General features: G+C 37.2%; 1 protein-coding gene across 4 annotated transcripts in view; it reads right to left on the reverse strand.

The window, feature by feature from the left end:
- Positions 1-18,376, reverse strand: part of LOC131166252 (pumilio homolog 5-like) — a 72,313-nt gene extending 53,937 nt beyond the window's left edge. The window contains exons 1-5 of one of the 4 annotated variants that reach the window (XM_058124614.1): positions 18,193-18,376; positions 11,123-11,807; positions 9,397-10,853; positions 9,172-9,313; positions 8,953-9,060 (exon numbers count right to left, since the gene is read on the reverse strand). In XM_058124614.1, coding sequence (XP_057980597.1) covers positions 8,953-9,060; positions 9,172-9,313; positions 9,397-10,853; positions 11,123-11,761 — 2,346 coding nt within the window. In that variant the 5' untranslated portion in view covers positions 11,762-11,807; positions 18,193-18,376. Of the gene's footprint in view, positions 1-8,952; positions 9,061-9,171; positions 9,319-9,396; positions 10,854-11,122; positions 11,808-18,192 lie in introns of all 4 variants that reach the window. The other 3 variants (XM_058124615.1, XM_058124613.1, XM_058124611.1) reach the window with 3 other exon arrangements.
- Between the last annotated feature and the right edge of the window lie 373 nt (positions 18,377-18,749).

The raw sequence follows: 18,749 nt of genomic DNA on the forward strand, positions 1-18,749 counted from the left end.
CCACATTTTTAGTTAGAAACAGGCCCATTCCCCTATTTTCCAATAAAATCCAACTTCTCAACCCCCTAATAACCATCAGCAGGCTCATTACTATGTGGCCCAAATCTTAAATTCCCCATAAATTCAAAATTGAAATCCCTTAAAAATCCCAATATTCCCTCCCTTTCCCACCATTTTGCCCTAGGATCGAATATATTCTCAATATCTTCGCAAAAGGGTACAACCAACCCCTTGCCATTGACTATGGCATCTTCTGCCAATGCTGATCAAAAGACTTCAACCTAGTTCAACATAAGATTTATTTGGCCTTCTCGATGTTGTGCTGCTCCCCCTATCCCATTCCTTCAAATATTTGTCAATTCACAACCATCGCAGCAAAGGATCATTCCTATAGCCTTCAATTACATCATTCATAACCAAGGAAATCCTTAAAAAGTATTGAAAAGCTCCCACCACCCAACTACTTCAAGCCCTTCTAGGAAACTAGTAGAGCTGTTTCAAACTCCCTCTTTATACATCTCCGAACACAAAAACCTTCCCCACATGTTCCCAATTATCTTCAGATGAAGAAAATCTCCTTCCACCCTGAATACCAAAAGCCTAGTACTGAATACCAAAAGCATAGTACTCTAATCTTAACCACAAATCCCTAACAAAAAAGTTGTCATCTGAAGCTAAACCCACTAAAAATATTTATTTCTCAGCACCACAGATGACATTCGGCCACCCACAAACTTAGTTATAGGTATCAAGTCATTAAAGTTAAATGCCTTTCTTTCTGCCTTAAAAGAATGGTAATACCCCATGCAATCTTCAACTTATGGTGTTATATAGCCAGGTGCAATATTGTAAAGAACTAAATAAGTAATAGGTTGAATAGATAAAAGAGTAAGAAATCAGGTTGAACCCAAGGGAAAATCCAGATATAAAGGGGGGAAATCAGCATAAGGTTGGAAAGTTCAAGAAGATCAAGTACAGAAATTCGAGGGCACATATACATTCATAGGAGAAGCCAAAGGGATTGTGCTTCATCAAAGTTAATCAAAGAAGAGTTCAAAAGATGAAATGAGAGTCCATAGGATATTGTAGCTAAGTTCTGCTCTCAGATATGATGTCAGATCATCAAAGATCCAATCGGGCTTCAGCAGAGTTCATCGGAGTTCACCAACTTGTGGCATTCTATAATTAATTTACCTTGAAAACTTATCATCTTCCAAATTGCTTTACAAGGAAATGAATTCCTTGAGAACTTCAAATTACCACCCAACAACATCTCATTACAGATTTTCGGACCAGTTGTATCACTACTTGATAACCCCCATGTAACACCCACTCCCTAATGAATTATGCTCCCACAAAGATGCTGAAACAATACCAAAAAGTTCCCCACTTCACATAATGCTTGGATCTACATTGATTGAGATCTATCCAACTAAATGCCCAACAACTCTCATTGTAGATTTCCACGCCAACCGTCTCACTACATAATAACCCCCATGTAAACACTCCCTTAAAAACAATTGAATTATGCTCTCGAGACTTAAAACAATTCCAAACAGTTCCCAACTTTACATAATCTACCCCCTTCTAATGCTTGGATATACATTGATTGAGATCCAACCAACTCCAAACAATTATTGACCAAGTCAATGATGTTAGAAACTACAACAACAACAACAAAACCAAGCCTTAGTCCCATTAGGCGGGGTCGGCTATATGAATCCTTTTCCGCCAATTTATGCGATCATGGACCATTTCTTTTGATAGATTCAAGGAAATTAAATCCTTACTCACTATCTCCTCCCAAGTTATTTTAGGTCTACCCCTACCCCTTCTATTGCCCCCCATAGTAACTAAGTCAGTCTTCTTCAAGAGTGCACATGTTGCCTACGTTGCAAGTGTCCATACCATCCGAATCGTCCCTCCCTTATCTTATTTTCTATAGGAGCTACACCTAACTTACCACGAATATGTTCATTCCTTAATTTATCTTTCAATGTTATACCACTTATCCATCTAAGCATTCTCATCTCGGCAACTTTTACTTTTTGGATATTATGTTTCTTCATCGCCCAACATTCTGATCCATATAACATTGTTGGTCTTATAGCTGTCCTATAAAACTTCCCTTTCAATTTTAAGGGTATTCTACGATCACAGAGCACACTTGAAGCACTTCTCCATTTTACCCAACCTACTTTAACTCTATGCATTACATCATCTTCAATTTCTCCTTCAACATGCATAATAGATCCAAGGTATCGAAATCTACAAGTGCTATTTATTTCTTCATCATCAAGTTTAACTTTGTCCCCAATATTCCTCCTATCATTACTAAAATTACATTTCATATATTCTGTTTCATTTCTACTTATCCTAAAGCCTCTAGATTCCAAAGTTTCTCTCCATAATTCTAACTCAGCCTCTACTTCGTCCCTAGTTTCATCAATTAATACAATATCATCTGCAAACAACATACACCATGGAACCTCTTTTTGAATACTCTCAGTCAATTGGTCGATCACTAAAGCAAAAGGATAAGGACTCAAAGCAGATCCTTGATGCACACCTATGGTGATTGGAAATTCTCTAGTTTCTCCATCTATAGTCCTTACACTAGTCATTACTCCATCGTACATATCCTTAATGACATCGGTATACCTACTACATACACCCTTTTTTTCTAAAACCCACCATAGAACTTCCTTAGGTATCCTATCATATGTTTTCTCAAGGTCAATAAAAATCATATGCAAGTCTCTCTTCTTTTCCCTAAACTTTTCCATTAATCTTCTTAAAGTAGGGGAATTTGTAGAATTTGGAATCAACCTACTTACATGCTTCTGAGCACAAAAACCACAAAATTCAATGCAATACCTCAACACGACTGCACGAGCTGAACGAGCTATGGAAAACAGCCATTAAATTCTACTGGTGCAAGACAAACATCCAACTCAACTTTAGCTCCAATTCATATCCAAAACAAAATAAAAATATAGGAGCCATTCATAGCCTTATAATGCTTGGAAAGCAGCAAAAATAATTTTAGAAACCAAAGTTAACTCAACTAGTACTTTCCCAAACAATAATCTACAATCTAAAAGATTAAAAATAAAATCCCTTGATAAAAATAAAGGAATATAAAATTGATATTCCACTTGCACACTACATCAATGTTCCCCAATTATAACAAAGAGCTTGACCTCAAGCTATTGAAAACATAGAAAATGACAGCACAATTTTTAGCTACGTTCTTCACAATTAAAAGCGGCTTTTCTTCACTTATTCTTGGTCATATTACTCTTATCCATGCTTGCCTTTCTTCTATCCCCTAATCCCACTGAATTATTTGTCCCTTTCTAAAATTCCGATGCAAATGACTCGAAGAATAAATAAATTAATAAGGGATTTCTTGTGGCTGGGAGTATGCCAGCACGATAGAGACATTCCTAATGAGTGAAACATTCTGCCGCCACCTTTTCTCTACAGTCACACTGCCGCTGGTGCCAAACTGCCTTCCTAACAGAAACATTCTTTATTCCCACATCTTGCACATCTCCATCCACAAATGACTCCATGGAAAATCCTCCATAACAGCCACAATCCAAACCCTTTTGGCCCTTCAGTACCAACCCTCTTAATGTTAGAGTCATTTGATTCATTTCTCCACAACAAATATTAAACTACTTCCACAAAACTTCTCCAACTACATTCTAAAACTCCTCGAAATATCGGACTCCCAACTAAAGAAATCAACCAACCCAAGTAGGCCTAGTCACCACAACACAATCAAATTGACCAAACGAAACCTCACTGAGGTCAAGCTCAGCAAGATCCATGTACCAGCAGCACAGGTGCCCTCACCCATCAATATCTTGTCACGTTCTTCTCGATCAAAACCACAACACATCCTACCCTCACCCTCTCTAGTCTCACATCAAAGGATTTCCAATTGATATTACTAATTGTTGGAGATTCTTCTCTAAGAAGGTAATCATTCAATATCATGGTACATGAATAAAGAAGACAGCATCATTGAGGGAGGGGGGGGGGGGGGACAAAAATCCTCTAACCTTTGAAAACTTGGAAAACCTTTTTTGTTTAGGTCATCAATTGTTGTGACTGGCTTATCACCTGAGTTGAGTCAAATGGATTAGAAATCAGAATTATGTAAAAAAAGACATGGCTAACATGGGGCAAAGATATTCTAGACAAGACAAAGTTTGAATTGTGTTAGGTGCTTAAGGTTTAGGGGGAATCTAAGATGCTAGGACCAAGTTTGAATTAGGTTCAATTGTTAAGGTATGGGAAGAATCTAGTTTAATCCAAGAATGCAAGTTAAAATCAAATAAAGCTTAGAGTAATTGCAAATATAGGACATGATTTGCAAGAGTAACAGAAAGAAAACAAGGCAATAGGTTGCTAGTGAGAAATTACAGTGATGAAAAATCAAAAAAAAAAAATCTAGATGCAAAGGTCTCTGTATCTAGAACTGTTATGGAGCCAATATTATTAGAGATTTGTCTCTTTCTCTAAAAGGTTCAAGCTGGTCCTAACCAACAAGAGCTTCTGCAGCTGCATGACATTAAAACAACAAACATCTTCATTCCTATTCTAGGTAAGGAGGACAAAATGATATGGACCGACTCCCAGGTGCTCTTACTTTTGAATCTGTTTGGAAGGCTATAATGGCTAATCAGCTTTTTGTTACTTGGCATAATGTAGTCAGGTTTGGAGAGTGCATTCTGAGACATACTTTGGCAGCCTAGAGTAGGCTAAATACTTTGTCAGAAATTCAAAACAATTGGATCTCAATCTGTTCTGTTATTACTTCAAACAAAGTATAGAAAACAGAGATAATTTATTATCTGGTGCTGCATTAAAAGAGAGGCCAGCATTTACAGGATGAGGAAGGGAAGGAACTCTATGGTCATTGAAAATTCTTCTTTCAGCCCTGACCTTATTCAGAAAGAGATTGTTAGAGCTGCTAAAATAAGGATTATGGGTCCAAAAAGGTTCTTTAAGTTCTGGCTGTATGCAGTTTCAGATTCTTCACATGTTTTCACTGTTTCTCTCATTGTACTGATACTCTTGTATCCCTTTTTCTGATAAACAAAAAATTGTTTTAAAAGGAGAAAGGAGGAGAATAATCAAGAAAACAAAGGAAAAAGAAAAAACCACGGCGAACAAGATATCCTCCCATCATAATAAGAAAGCAACTAAACAAAAAAAAAAAAAAATGTCATTTCTTTTTATCTTTCCAACTTAAAAAAGAAAGCAACAAAACCAAAAAACAAAAAAGTAACACCATCAAATCCCACTGCATGCTTTCCAAAGAAACATGCTGGAAGCCAAACATCAAAGGGACTCGAAGAAGACCACTCTGCTCCAAAATATATTACTGGGAGTGGCGACACCTTTAAAGATGCAAGAATTTCTTTCCAACCAAATGCACCAAATAATAGCCAGAAAATAGTACACAACCATAAAACTTTCCTCTCCTTTTTCATACCAAAACCTCCAAACATAATAACACAAAAGCGCTCCAAAGAAGCCAAGCACACCAACTTTCTCCAAATATCCCAAACAAATTATTTTTTTTAATAACAAAAGAAGATTTCATTAATAGATAGAGAATTTACACAAGGGAGAATGAAAGATCTCCCAAGACAAACTGGGACGCTCCAAAACTAAACAAATAAAAAATACCCAAGAGAAAATAGATTATCAAGTCAGCGTGTTCCTCCAATCTCTTTCAAACTCCTGGAAGCTTGCCTCTAAAAAATCCATAATTGACACACCACAGTAAGGCCAAGTACTTAATTTTTTTCCCAAATCAGCATCTGGTTTAATTTTATCCCAGAAAATATCCGAGTATTACATTCCTTCCATAATCCCCATAATACTGCAAAAAAACCACACTTCCATAAAGCTGCCCTACCTTCCTTCTAAGGATATATCTAAAAAGTCTTCCACCAAAGGAGAACAAGCCCAGCTTTCTCCCATGGCGCCAAAAAGCAAATTCCATATCCTCCAAGCAAATTCAAATTGCAAAAGAAGATGATAAACAGTCTCAGAGTTCTTTTAACAGAGCACACATACGTCGGGAGAGAGAGCTTTCAAAGGACTCCTAATTTGCAACAAGTTATTAGCATTTTTCTTATTAAGCACAACCAATGAAATTATTCCAAAGTCCCCAATGGAAGAGACAACACAAAAACAAGTGAGAGCAGGTTTCCCCATTCCAGAAGCAGAGGACACAAATATTGGGAGAAAGGACCTTGTTGGTATGCAATTTTGAAGTAGATAATTATTACTGATTTTCTTAAGAATGGCAGTCCAAGAGAAGGCCTTGATCTTTGAAGAAACTTAAGCTTTGCAGATTAGATAATAAAGGCCAAAGGGGCTGACATTAAGGTCAAGGGTCAAATGAGAGAAAAAAGCACAAGAAATCCCCAGAAGAATCAAGATTCTAAACACGTTTATCACTCTCAACCAGGACACAAAAAGAATCAAGCATGATATTCAAAGAAGCCAGCTCATTAGTTTCTCTCCTATTGAGATTCCTCTGAAAAAATCCCAAGAAAGGCCACCCTCTTGCAAAATGAGGAAGGCAGCAATAGGAGAGTCTTGAAGATTAGATCTACAAAACAAACAAGGGAAACCAAAAGCCAAAGGCACATTTCTGATCCAATTGTCCTCCCAAAAAGAGATTCTCTCCCATTACCCACTTTATAATGGACATTAGGGAAAAAAACCAACAGATTTAAAACACAGATTTCCAAGGACTTCAGTAAGTAATATTAATTCCTGCAACAGCATCCCATCCATTTTGTGTAAGACCAAATTTACTACAAATAACCTCGTTCCAAAGAGAGTTAGATTCTGAGGAAAACACAATAACCACTTCCCCACCAAGGAAATGTTTTGATATCAAATTACCTAGACCGAAGCCTAGACCGAAGCCTCCCTCCCTTTAATACCTACTCACAATGTTCCACCCTACTAAATGATCGCTCTCCTGCTTGCTATCGCCTGACCGCAAGAAATCCCTTGTCAATCTCTCTAATCTTGAGGCAACTCTCACCAGGATTCTAAAAACAGATAAATCATACAAGGGGACAGAAGAAAGACAAGCATGAATAAGAAATGCAACCCCCTAAAGTGAAAAATGACCCTTTCCACCCATCCAACTCCATGCAATTCTCTCAAATAACCCATAAAATGAACTACTAAATAGGTTATAGGCCAACTAAAAACATCACAACCTGCTAACTTAGCAAAAGGGCTCAGTTCCATGCCTAATCCCACCAAACTACTCTTAGAGAAGTTAATTTTTAACCCCAACACCTTCTCAAAAAACCTGAAATAGTATGAACATTAGAGATGCGGTTCCAATCCTCCAAAAAAAAAAGAAGGGTATCATCCACAAACTGAAGTTGACCATATCCTCATTACCCACCTTAATCCCTTCCATCAAGCTTCTTTCAACTCCTATATCAATCAATCTGCTCAAGGCATCTGCGACAATTGTGAAAAGGAAAGCGGGTAGGGGATCACTCTGCCCCAACCCCTAGAAGCTCAAAACCAAGACTTAGCATCCCCATTAACTAAGACAGAAAATACCAAAGAGGAGTTGAAACTAAGAAACCATCCTAAACCTTTCTATCCATAACTCTATCCAAGAAACTAAACTAAAGCAGTTGTAAGCTTTCCCAAAGTCCAATTTTAAAACCATCCTCTGTTTTCTTCTAACCGCAAACTCAACCACGTCATTTGCCACGATGCATCATCTATGTTCTGTCTTTGACAAATATAAGCCCTTTGATTCTGGCAGATGGTATCCACCAAGGCCATTGCTAAGGATCAGGGTTTCCTAGCTTCTACTAGCTCCTGAAGGCGGAAGGGTGTCCACCAAGATTTTACATCCCTTCAGTGCTTAATACATCTCTTACCTTCTTCCAGTCAAAATCGAACCACATTCTGATCTCTGTTGTTCTTTTATTGTTGGACAGCGAGGGAAGCTTGTTTTGGCAAAGTTGGGCACTAATATTGATTGTGGAAAAGCAACAATCTGCAGGTCCCCTGCCTGTCAGCAAGGTTAGCATCTCCTGTTTCTTTTTTTTCCCTGCTATTCTTCCTCTTTCCTGACAGCAATGATGATTTTTTTTTCCCTGTTCCTTGTGGCAGAAATGATTCTTTTTCCTCACTGTTCCATCTGTTCTTTGCAGCAATTGTGGTATTTTTTCTTCTTTTGTGTTTCCTATGGCATGAATAAACGATTGTTGGAGGGGAGGGAACAATAGCTGTTGATCATGGTGGCATTGGGGATGCAAGAAGGCGTCATTGATTTAAGTTGGAATCCGAAACCCAGCAATTCTGAATTATAATTCCTAGAAAACAGTGTCAAAACTACTGACAACCATGGCAAATTTAGTTGAAATCACGCTGTCAAGACACTGGTTGCATTGTCAGATTAAAGTCTGCTCTGATACGGTGGTGCTGCTTGATGAAGGACAAATGTCCAACACAATGTCAATTCCAATTCAATTCCAAAATATTATACAGAGCTCTTTTACAAGCTCACACTGCTTGAGAAGGAAGAAAAGTAATTTTAGAAATCTAAATAAATTCAAACACCACTTTCCTAAATAATTATAATCTAAAATCTAAAAGATATGACCTAAATAAAGTATCCCAAAAGAGTGACCGGCAAGTTGGTAAATTTTGGAGTGCCTGAATTTACTTTTTTTTCACTCATTTTCCCTTCAATTAGCCATGTATATGCGTGTGTTTGTAGGTATTGTAGTCTTTCATACATATTATGTCCATACAAAGTCTCATGACTGTCATCTTTACATAATAATAGCATAGGTACCCCAAGAAACATGTACATGCATGCATTATACTCACTACCAACACATGCCCAAACCTCAAAAAATTACAATGTACCTTTTGGATTACACGACAGCCATACATTTGCAGACTTAAAGGCAAGATCTGGCCTTTAAGTTGATTTGCTAGTTCTTTTCTCTGCTCAGGGCTTCCATACTCAAAAAACTAAACACAAAAAGATGAGGAAAAGAAAAATAACACAATTAGGAGAACAGTGTGAAGGAAATCAGGGAAAAAATTATAAAACAATTGTGCAAACATAGTTTGAATACATGCCTTTTGAATTACATAGTTACCAAAAACATCAGTTATTAATCTTGAAGCATGTGGAAGGACTTCTTTGAATACAGATGCTTTATCTTCAATACTACAATTTTCCAATTTTTGCTGAATGAATCGACTCCCATGTTGATCAGCACTGAAGTTGAAAATTCACAATGATAAGTTTAATAGACAAAGTAATCATAAACGCAAAGAAAATAAACTCAGTTCAGAATTTGCCTGAGTTCAACAATATGTCCAGCAATATCAGAAAGCTCAAATCTCCGGCCTTTGCCAGATTTCAACTCTTCAAGGAAAGAGTATGTCTTTGGTTCAATAGAATTGTTATACCCTCTTTGACCTTGCCATCCAGAATATACGCCTGCAGCTTTACCAGCACCTGGAGGAAACTTCAATTCATTTCCCCCTCCAGGAAGAGTACTCCCACTTAATGGGGATCCCGGCAACCCTGGACTTGCCAAAGGCGAGGTTGGGTATTGCATCAGAGCACCCATATTTGTAGCACTTCCAAAATGATTAAGACTTGTACTGCCCCATCTTCTAGGATTCAGGTTACTTAGGCCTCCACTTTTTTGATATGGACTTTTTTGATCAGAAGAGCAAGCTGGAATGTCAGTTCCTTTCTGCAAGTCAAGAACCTGGCTTCCAATAACACCACCTCTTGATGCCGATGGATCAAATTGACCAGAAACATTATATGCATCGCCAAAAGGTTGTTGATAATATGGCATATAAAGAGGATCAGTGAAAGAAGGTTGAACTGTAAATCCAAAATGTCCATAGAACTTGTTCAAATGTTGTGTGTCAAGACCATGTCCAATACTTCCTCCAGCTGGAATCCCAGAAGATCGGGCATTGAAGCTTGAACCAGCAATACCATCAAAAGCAAAAGGAACAGCACCATGGGGAGGGTATCCAGCTACAAAAGGAGGAATAAGTGTGTTATTCATAGCATATCCACCAACGCCATATTGCGGAGAAAATAAGCCTGGGGGCTGCAGATTAGGGTAAAATGAATTTGCAGAAGTCATATAGGCTGCAGCAGTTGCATAAAGTGGAGGGTTAAACCCAGATGACTGAAGCACTGGTTGTACTTCTGCTGAGGAGAGCTTCGAGGGCCCATGAAGGAGTTGGTCCATGCCAATGTATGCGTGATTCATTTCTTGAGATATCATTCGAGACTTCGCACCTTGAATTTGAAATGTACTGCTTTGCTGTTGACAAACCTGCTGTTGCAGCAAATTATTCTGATGGCCTAGCTGCCATTCTTTATGTCTGTGATTTTCTGGATTCGAAAAGCTAGACAAATTAACAGCCTTCATTTCAGACTCAATGCTTGTAACATCTGAATCAGTAACTCCACTAAACAAAGCTTCATCCTCAACATGGATATCTAAATTGTTTGGATCTTCTTTGTGCAGGGGTAATGTGGGAGATGTGCACCCTGTACTATCAAGAGAAAATGATCTGGAAACATGAGCATTTGAGGAATCAGCATTCAATGATGATCCCATTTCCTCCGCACCCACAGTAGATGCAACTGCATTAGATGTGCTAACATAAGGATCATGCGAGACACTGGAATCAGCATCATGATCAACTACTTCCTCTGTGGATCCATGGCTTACAGGGCGAGGCTGATTATATACAGGAGATGGAGTTCGGGGAAAATCATTCTGCAAGTTAGGGACAGTCATAACAAATTACTCAATCACAATCATGCAAGTACTATAATTGATATCTACCAGAAACTAATAATACATTGAACTAAGTCCTGTATACCCCAGTGTGGAGAGAGACAGAGAGGTATATTTTTGTTTTGGATTGTTGTGGAAGTCAAGATCTAGAAAAAGAATGAACATTTGGAAAAAATATCTGACCACATGGGATCATTAAAAGGGAACTGAACATATTTTTAATGAATGGAATGGCCAAAATTCCTTGCCTGTATTAGATCAACTAAGCTTTTATGTTTTTCTGCCAAGGAACCTGTATCAGGTCGAGACAAAAACCCGCAGCTTCTCTCTGCCCAATCATCAGAACCATGTTGAGGTGACTTATCATCCTCAGGATCCTCCCTGTGGGTAGAAAGGGTTCCTTGCAACTGTAAGAAGCCATCACCTCTATCATTGGAAGAAGTCAATCTCCAATCTTGGACAAAACCACCAATATGGCATGCTTGTTGCTGAATTCCCCGAGGTATAAGAGGGGGAGGAAGTCTAGGGTTTAAATTTACATTCGAGCAGTAATATGCTAAATAAGCTGGATCAGCACGTAATTGTTCCTCAGACTCATGGTTCTCAACTGCACTGTCAAGACTTGTCATACTCATGTTAAGGCTAAAGTTCCTCTGGGATCTGAGGTTTTCTATTGCTGTAAATGAACCTTCTATGCTTGGTGGTGCACTTCCACTTCGGTTGGGAACCATGTCCCTACTACTGCCGTCAAATCTATGGCCCTTCAAAAGCCCCCTGACCTCCCCTGCAGCCACATTGGCAGATGAAGGTGCAAATGTCACAGTTTCCTTATGCGAGACCCATTTTCGACTTGTTTCTACAATTCTAATTGGACTCTCAGTCGCCATTAACCCGCCCTTTATGTCAACATCGATTTTGCATTTTCACCTGCAGCTAAGGAGGAAAAAGTTCTCCAATTCAACAATATGAGAGGAAAAACTAAAAAAGGAAGTGAAACAAACCCAACTACCTAAAAACTTAGAGAAAGAGAACAATATATTAGATAAAGAATGAGAACAGTACTCTGCAAAATATAAGAAAGCTGAAAACTTCAAAATAATAATAGTAATAGCAGCAGAAGCAGTAGCAATAAAGTGACAGGTAAACTAACATTACCAATAAACAATATGAATGGGAACAATGAGGCCCAACTTCCACACAAGATTCGGTCTGGCCAATGCTCAACAAAGACTAGACCATGCTGTCACTGAGATACAATGGATGTACACGCACCAAAATGCTACAGCAACTAGCATTCCTGTGTAGGACCTGACCATTTTCCTGTTCTCGGCAATACTACAGAGAACATCCTTCAAACCAACAGCACAACTATTTTCACAATGGCTCCATCAAGTTTCTAAAAGATTTTGCTGAGCAAGACTCAATTTTGTCACAGGAAGCAATAATAGTTTCTTAATTGATGCATAATTAGTTTTTTGGGAGGAAAACACAAGTAATATACTGGCTCGTAAAATTAATGACAATAGGGCAAGCCTAGGATCAATGCTAAACCCAAGCCTCAAGGTTACAGGCTCAAATGCCAAAACAAATAAAAAACCTCTCTAAACACAGAGGTAAGGCTTCATAAATAATAACAACCCCAAACCCCATTTCAATGTTGAAAGCTGGAAGCCTTGAGAGCTTATTCTTTTTGTTTCCACGTTAACAACCAAAACCTGCTTCCAGAAAAGTGCCTCACATTACAAGTGACATTAAGAACTGATAGAATGGTTTGTCATAGATATAAAGAAGCAACGCCCATAGACAAATTACATTGTACAAAAAGAGGCCATAGTAGTCGTAAAGAACTGAAACTTAAACCACAAAGTTGTGCTGATGTCTAACTTAACTAACCAAAAAAATTTTAAAGGATAATTTATACATTCCATGCAAAGTGAACATTTCCATCATGTTCCTTTGAACTTAGAAATCCAGATGTGCCTTCAAGAATACATTATCTTGATACAGAAAACTAGAAAATAATGTTGTCACTTTGCGCAACAAAATAAGACTATCCAGCTCAGAAAAACGAAAAAAGTAAAAAACATTAACCAAAAACCAGCTATGTAATCTGAACTTAAAAGGCTTAAAGTCTAAATAATCTGAAATATGAATGAAAGTGAAAAAAAAAAAAATGAGGCAATCAGTTCTTCATGCATGTGCACTAAAAACTCAAATCAAAAGAAACACCAATAGACATTTGAGGTGAATAGCATAAATATAAACACATTATATAGGGGTGAAAAGAAATCCAAAATTCTGATTCAAAAATTATCTTGATCATTACTAGGAATGAACAGAACATTTCTCTCTTCTCAATACAGAGGATCCATTAACCAAACAATAGATAGATAATGGAATATAACTAATATAACTAGAGTCAATCAAGATGCCTTTTGAGGAGGAAATTACAAATGTTGTATTCAATTTGGATTTTTTTTTTGTTTTGGGGGGGGGGGGGGGGGCCAATCCAATCCCTCGATCATAGCCCCTACCTTCCTCCTCCACCAAAACCTCCTCTTAATTTGCTTTCAAATGAGTGGTGTTTCACATCCCTGAAGGGTTTCGGTGAATAGTTTCTTCCAGCATTTACCTCCATCAGATCTACAATGACACAGGGTCGCTTTGCTCAAGTAGAGCTGTTTTGCAATCTTTGTTCTCTGGATTTCTAGTTTGTTCTTTTTCCTGTTGTATTGGGAGGATATCTTATCCTCTCGGTTTTACTTCTTCTTTCTTGCTGTACTCTTCTTCTCTCTCAATAATACATTTTTTTTTATCAAAAAATAGAAGAAGGATCTGAACAACTGTGCACTCTTTTTCGAATATGAATTGATCTAAGCTAAGGGATTTGCCCAGGATTTGGTCTCAATACATGTATCATGAATCGGCAAGGAAATTTTCAAACTTTGTCCAGTCTTCCCCATATTTCCCATACCACAACAATTAGGAATAGAGACTTTACATCAAAATATATGAATGCAAATTGAAATAATCAACTCAGCCAGGAGGCCCAGAACACAAGATGTGAAACTACTAGCTTCACCCTAACAATTAATAAACATAAACACACTACCTGATACCCAGCAGCCATTTTTAGCAGAACCACCTTCAAACCATGCTATTTAAGGTTCTACCCAACTCAAAAAATAAGCCCTAAACAAATTAGAACAGGCTACTAACACTTCCTTTTAATATGAAAATCCTCTATTTTGCAAATTGAAAGTTCACTAGATGATCTTTTTTTTGGTAGGATGGGGAAAATAAATCATTACATTGTCACAAAACAAGAAACAGAAAATTCTGAATGATGAGTTGACGAGTTCAAAGGGACAATAACCACAACTAATTAAGAAGTTATTATAATCCAAAAGGGACAATAACTCCTTAGAAATATAATAGCTTCCAAAATGAGAAAATGTGATACAGAAAAGCAAGCACAAAAAAAAGATATTTTCAAGATCAAGGAACCATTAAGGTTACGTTTGGTTTGCAAAATGTATGTTCCTAAGAATAAAATGGAATAAGATGGTATCATAATAAAAATTATATGGGATAAAAATAATTTAGAAAAAGAAAAAAAAGACACTCTTGCAAAAGCTTGTGTTATTCCATTCAACATCAAAAAGATAGGAATAGACATACCTGTGGTGAAAATTCAGGAAAGACATTCCTTATTTATTCCACATTACAAATTCGTTAAAAACTTCTGCACTGCTATGATGACAACACACTTATTTTGTATAACTCTTCTATTCCTAGTCATTCCATGAACCAAAGATGACCTAAAGGTAACAAACACCTAAGCGTGTAAGCTAACAAAAAATCTCCCAGTTATCCTACAAAAGAACCTCCAAGACTTGGTTACTATTTTCCCTTCTTCCCCTTTTTTGTGGAGTTCTTTCTTCTTCTTTTTTTGAAGGGGGGGGTGCCATTCATTTCAGCAAAGAGGATGACCAGTAACAGATTGATTAACATCCCAATACGTCCTGCTAAACGCTCAGTTGGGGAGACTTAACTTGGAATCCAAAATACAGGAGGAAACCAAAACTAAAGGTTATCCAACAAGGCAAGGTTTGACCATGCCAAAGCAGCTAACATTAGAATAGTTTATCCATAAACTTGTCCAGCCTCAGTGCTCCTCTATTAGTAAAAGAATCAATCTCCATAGAGAAACCACACCACCAAGAAAAAGTTAAGGAAAAAACCTCAAAATCTATCTGATTACATGAGGAGTGAGCTATAAGCCCCTTCCACTATCAGATTGACAAGACGATGTTTGTCAATTCTCTTAAACCTGTCAAACAAACTAAATCATCCTACATTCAACTATTATTTTAATATAGAAAGCATATTTTTTTATTCATAATGGAACTAACAACATGCCACAATTATTTTTTATGTGAGCTTCAGCAGATCAATAATGTTCCTTCTCGGTCACCCAGGTGTCGTGGAAACAGCCTATCCATGTGAAGGCCAACGCTGTGTACGTTCTGACTCTCCCTATACCAGCATTGGCAACAGCTCTATGTACCAGAACTCCACCCCCCACACAAAAAAAAAATAGAAACAAAAAAATGGGTTTTTCTTCTTGGATACTGAGCAGAAGCTGAGATTCAAAAGTCTGCATAAAGGACAAAAAATAAAATAAAACCTGACAACTGTTGAGAAATTTTTTATAGTTACTGAAATTCAGACTTGTGTGTGCATATAAGCCACATATAAAGTTCAAAGCTAATTGCTTGCTAGTTTTATACTTTTATTTAAACCAATCGCTTAAAGGATGAGCCATAAAATGGGAACACAACAAAAACAGAATAGGACACGGAAAAAGATAAGATGAACTGTTGACTTACATAAAGAAAGCCTGTAGGAACTCTAACCTGGAGGATAGAAATGAGGTCAAGTCATGTAAGGAGTTTCAATTCTCAAATAACAAGAAAGCAACAAAGACGTAAAAGTACTTGTTGATCTCCAAACAAACAATTCAATCAAAATACTAAGCTGCTATTCCACCTTACTGGGTTCAACACAGACTCCAACTTTTGAATAACTCCAAACATGACTCTCAACTATTACACAACTTGGCTCTTAGAAATCTGGTCAAGGCTGACCTCTTAGAAAACTTCCTTGGAAGAATGCAAAAAGAACACAAACTGTCCAATAGGGACATTAGATATTTCACCCAAATTTCAATGTGTGCGCGCATACATGCAGGAACCAAGAAAATCAATTTTGTGGGTCAAACTTGGAAAATCCCCAACACTCCACTCCCAAGCAAAAACCCTGCTTAAAAGGAGTGAAAAAATAAAAAGCTTAGCCATCCCTTCAATCCAACCTCATCAAGATCTCAATTGCATTCAATTAGTGAATTCATAGAACATAATGGGCCACAAATGATATTCTCCAAGCTTATCTGTGTGTAGACAATTTATGAAGTTCTAACACAACTTAAATTAATTTCACACTTCTCTTCCTCCAGATACAACCTACTAGAAAGGTCACGAAAATAAAATAGGCATATTACATATTTGTCATTAAAGGTCATTATGGTGGAAAAAAAATGAACCTCCTGAAGACCTCAATTTTGTATAAAATTAAAACTTTAAACAACCTTATTCTCCACCTAGGATTCTCAATTTGGCTCGTTCCACTATAAAGTAAATGAATTACCTTCCTAATTTTTGCACTCTTGCTTATCCCAGATAATATTCTTAACCTAATCATGAGAATAAGAAGCCTCAAGCTCAAAATTCCCATAGGATGATAGCAAATAGTGGAGCAACTTTAAGTTCTTACAATGCAACATGCAACCTCCACTAATGCTGCCATTGCTGATTTTAAAGTTGGACAAAAATACAGAACTAGCAGTGCTGAAAGCCCAAACTTCTGTACTCTTCCTGCTGATGATTCATCTTCTGCTCTTTCTTAAGAAATCATTAGAACCTGCTTCGAAGAATTTCTATTTATGCAAGAATGTAGATCATCTCAATGTAACCAACTAAGCCTTAATACCAACTACTTTGTGTCAGATAAGCAAGAATCATTGCTTTATATTATGAATGATGGCTTAAATTAGTAAAGCATTCTCTCCGTATTTTTTGGATTTTTTTAGTTCTTTTATGCTGCCCAATCATCTTGTTTGTATATGGGGATATTTCTGAGTTAATTATCTTATATATAAAAATATATATAATGCATAAAATAATATTACTTTTTCATGAAAATCAAGAGTTTTCAAATTTATGTCATTTCGCTTCAAAATATAAGCAACTCTGCGGTGGATGCGAAAAGGTATACGAAGCACTGAAACAATTTAATAACAAAAAGTTTGCTTTTGCGATCACATGTTCCAAGCCACAAATGCCTATTCTACCACAAGGTACTTGTCAACCAGTTCCTGCTTCAAAGGATTGTTATTATGCCAGACCATGATGACGGGAAACCACTTCAAGACACTTCCCCACGTGACCTTTTACTTTAAAGATTTTCAATCTAAAAATGAGTAAGTCAAATATAACTCCAGTAAATTATTTTATTCCACCATAATCTAACAGATTTAGTATCACTTGAGCCAACATTCGACAGAAATCAAAGTCATACTAAGCACCATCTGACCCCTATTTTCAAATGAAAACCCCGACAATTTGAGCTTCTCTGCAACCATATCAATTTTGAGTCCACTTCCCTCTCCATTTGATCCAAAACACTACTGAAAAATCACTTAAAAGAGAAATCAAAGTTGAACTCTGCAATGCAAGAAAAGAAAAAAATCTCCACCGAACTAAACTTATTACAGCAATTCAGCTCTATCAAGGTTAGTTTTCATCTTTTATACCATAAGATTCTCTTCTTCTTTTTTTACCTTCTATAATATATTTTTTTCTCTTCGTCTCAATTTTCTATGACTCCATATAAAGAGCAACAAGGCAATCGCCTGATGAAGACCAATCTATAGCCATATGTAAGCAGGCCTGTAATGTAATCTCAGACTTAAAAACATTGACAAACAAAAACAACTATTGAAGGCACAAGTTTCTCCACACATAATATGAAATGCTAAAGAATCAATTCAACCACATAGAAATGAGAAATCTCCAAAACATCCACGCAAGCGATCGACCTCGGCAAAAAACCAAGCAAGAGCGATTCTGAAAAGCTCGCAGAGCCTCAGACGGGCTGCAGCATCCAAAGAATGAAGACAAAAACACAACTTTCGAAACCCTAAATGAGTTTTGTTTAACAAAGTAGCCTACTGTGGAAATCATACGGCGATGCTTACCAGTTAGCTTCGGCAACAGATTGGGAGGAAATCACTGTTCAAAACCCTAGATTCCTTCTGCGGAAGAGAAAAAAGGAGAGGGAGCGTTGGGTTGCGAAATGATCTTTATGCCGGGCATAGAGGCAAGTCAGTTTAAAGCTCGACGCTGGGGATGGCGCTATTTCCAGACATGGTTTTACTAAGTTTCATGATAGTCTCGTTTTGTCTTAAATTGCGGGGCCGCTGTGCCTGTGTGGCACAAACGACAAAGTTGGCAGTGGCAACATCCAGATAGGTGGGGATGCTACTCACTGTAGATATGCCAAAGAAGAGGACAGCACGAGATGCTGCCACGTTAAACAACAACATAATGCCACGTAGGTTTACTCTCCATCTTTCCTCTTTCTTTTTTTCTTTTTTTTTTTTTTTTTGTTTGAATGTGCTAGTCACCAAATGACTAAATTTACTAAGATTGTATTTGAGAATGTATTTCAAATCTTAAATTTGGATTTAAGTAAATTTAAAAATAATTTTAAATTACATATTATCCAAATTCAATACAACTTCAAATTTAAAAT

The sequence above is a fragment of the Malania oleifera genome, chromosome 10 (assembly GCF_029873635.1).
Source record: "Malania oleifera isolate guangnan ecotype guangnan chromosome 10, ASM2987363v1, whole genome shotgun sequence".
Lineage (NCBI taxonomy): Eukaryota > Viridiplantae > Streptophyta > Magnoliopsida > Santalales > Ximeniaceae > Malania > Malania oleifera.